The sequence below is a fragment of the Berghia stephanieae genome, chromosome 10 (assembly GCF_034508935.2).
Source record: "Berghia stephanieae isolate SIO BIC M18660-M18661 chromosome 10, UCSD_Bste_1.3, whole genome shotgun sequence".
Taxonomy (NCBI): Eukaryota; Metazoa; Mollusca; class Gastropoda; order Nudibranchia; family Aeolidiidae; genus Berghia; species Berghia stephanieae.
This window is the reverse complement of record NC_088369.1, coordinates 42,450,607-42,453,106: the sequence shown is the minus strand read 5'-3', so window position 1 is coordinate 42,453,106 and position 2,500 is coordinate 42,450,607. Positions and strand designations below refer to the sequence as shown.

Sequence of the window (2,500 nt, the reverse complement as noted above, 5' to 3'; positions counted from 1 at the left end):
ACTGTGTCGAAGTGACCAATCTATTTTTAAATTCTATAGATAGTATGCGCTTGGCTAAGAAGCTCATAACATTGCCATCCGGAAGTATAACGGACCAACATACAAAACTGTGTGTATCCATGAACGTTTATAGTCGGGTTAATACAGATTAGTGAGAATTACTCATAAACGCGGGTGGCAAAAATAAACCCAAAAAAAAAAAAAAAACAAACAAAAAAACAATAACAAAGGCCTGAGTAACTCAACTTCCTTTTTTTTTTTGACCGTACTGAGGGCAAATTCGTTATTTCTAAATCTATTTAAAGTGACTTTTCGTTTTTATCCTTGGAAACTACGATTTTTTTTTTCATTTTCAAGTTGGCTGCTCTGTTTAACCATCCCGACATAATACCGTTTTGAAGCGTCGGGTTATAATTGCGGCTATGTGGTCTTGTGGTATGACACTCGCTTTCCGATCTGACAGTCCTGGGTTCGAGCCTCGCTCGGCGCATAGTTGAGTTCCTTGGAAACTACATCATAAAGGCTCTTTATTCACATTCTATCACCGTACTCAGGTGTAAAAATGAGTACCTGGCCGTTAACAGCGTTGTCTGTGTCCAAAAAATTGTAATATCGCCTAACAGGCGTCATGTACCGTCCAAAATGTTAAATGTTGCTGTTGGTCAGGGGCCCTTTGTAAAGCGCTTTGAGCACATTTAGTGGATATTGCGCTATGTAAAAGCTCTAGTTTAGTTTAAATTATGTTTTCTGTCCAAATTTGTTTTTAAAAAGGCGTTTTGTCAATATGTGACCCATCGTCTCAAAACGGTATTATGTCGGAACGAACCAGATGCTTCAAAGCCGAATTTAAATGTTAAAACTTGTCAAAAATATAACCTGTTGGCATTAGCACCCTAAAATATGGTATCCATTCTCCTCAATAAAACATACAAACTCAACACAAGTCTGATATTTCTGGCTATAAATTCAGTTTTCAACATCTTAACCAAATACGACTTAATACCGTTTTGAGGCGAAGGATCATATATTTACATGGCAGATTGTCTCCCTGTGGCGCCGATTTGAGTGTTTATCTTAACTGGCGCCATTGCTTGATCGAGACTTGATCGTGTCTCAATAAATAGTCCAATTACAGAGTCAAGCAACCTTAGGTATGGTTAGTGATCGAATGGATCAATTTCAAATCCAATTTCAGATACCGTGTTGAGATTGTTGGTCACAAGTTTCAGCCCATTTTGGTTATATTGACTGCGAATTTACATTGAAATGTTCGAACACACACACAAACACACACACATGCTCATACGCACAACGTCAACATAAAATAGATTCAGCAGAAGACCGTCTGACTTTCTTTAAGATCTGTGGACGGAAGACGTGAAAGGTGGAGAGGAATTAATAGGAGATGCAGCCGAGGCGTCCTAATCTAATGAATAGGAGACGAAAGGCGCTCAGTCAAGTTAATGTCAGTATCTATAATCCCCTATGATTCCTATGATCCAGAGGCGTAATGTTTTATTATTTCGACACTTTATATCTGGCTGGCAGAGATTGTGAGTATTTTATTATGACGAATACCATTAATAATCACGAACTTAACGTTTAGAAGCGATGGGTCACATAATAATTTCGAGTTCGATGCCTAGAAGAATCACATACGGTATCGCAAAATTTTTCAGAAATAGATAGAAGTCAAATAAATGTTTTTAACGGGACAAGACTAGATAGTCTAGTCTCGTCTAAAGCTTTGTGGGCAGCGTAGCTCAGATACGGTACGGTCTTTGGTTCGTACCCGAAAGGTATTGAGTTCGATCACCCGCCGCTGCGCTGTGTGGCCTTGAGCAAGTCACCTCATAGAGAATACAGGACTCCTAGTAGTCTGTGAGTCACCTCGCCTTAGCTCAATTTGCGGCACTGCACTGCGGCTGACGCCTGGGTTATTCCAGTCTTCCCTCGGAATAGTCCCTAGAGACAACTTTCACCTATGGGATGAATAAAGGGAATTTTGTTTTTAATTTTTTTATTTTAATATCCATTTAAATTGTTTTGTAGTGGTTATCAATTCCCCATGACGTAAACACAGATCTAGGAAGCTTTTAAGCTAAATTGTAATTTGAAACCACATAGACGAGAACTAATCTCTCTGAAGCGACAATCAATATAATTAATCTTCACGGAGACAGTGTTTCGAAAATGGGATGAAGTCACGTGTTCTGCTGGTTTCAAAAACAACATTTGGTCAACTGGGATTATATTGAGGGAAGAAAAAACACAAACTCTCCAACACATCAACAACAACAACAACATTTTTTTTTAATGAGAAGAATTAAAAGAAACAAAACAAACAAAATTGATAAATAAGAAACAGAATAAAAAAATAGATATAGAGAAACATTCGTGTAAAAAAAAAAAAAGAAAAAAAAAAAAAGAATAAAAATGAAAAGTCAAATTACAACAATAAAAAACCTCCCACACACACACACACTCACACACACACACA

At 37.6% G+C, this 2,500-nt stretch overlaps 3 protein-coding genes across 4 annotated transcripts in view; 1 reads left to right on the top strand and 2 right to left on the bottom strand.

Moving 5' to 3' along the window:
- The window catches only part of LOC144981163 (uncharacterized), a 457,713-nt gene that overhangs the window by 77,439 nt on the left and 377,774 nt on the right, over positions 1-2,500 (top strand). The window lies entirely within an intron of this gene.
- The window catches only part of LOC144981164 (uncharacterized), a 289,898-nt gene that overhangs the window by 227,410 nt on the left and 59,988 nt on the right, over positions 1-2,500 (bottom strand). The gene's annotated exons all lie outside the window — the stretch shown is intronic.
- LOC144955943 (uncharacterized) overlaps positions 1,938-2,500 on the bottom strand; it is a gene marked incomplete at its 5' end in the record, with an annotated part of 7,295 nt that continues 6,732 nt past the window's right edge. The window contains one exon of the mRNA XM_078886204.1: positions 1,938-1,982. Within this exon, the coding sequence (XP_078742330.1) occupies positions 1,938-1,982 (45 nt within the window). The remainder of the gene's footprint in view (positions 1,983-2,500) is intronic.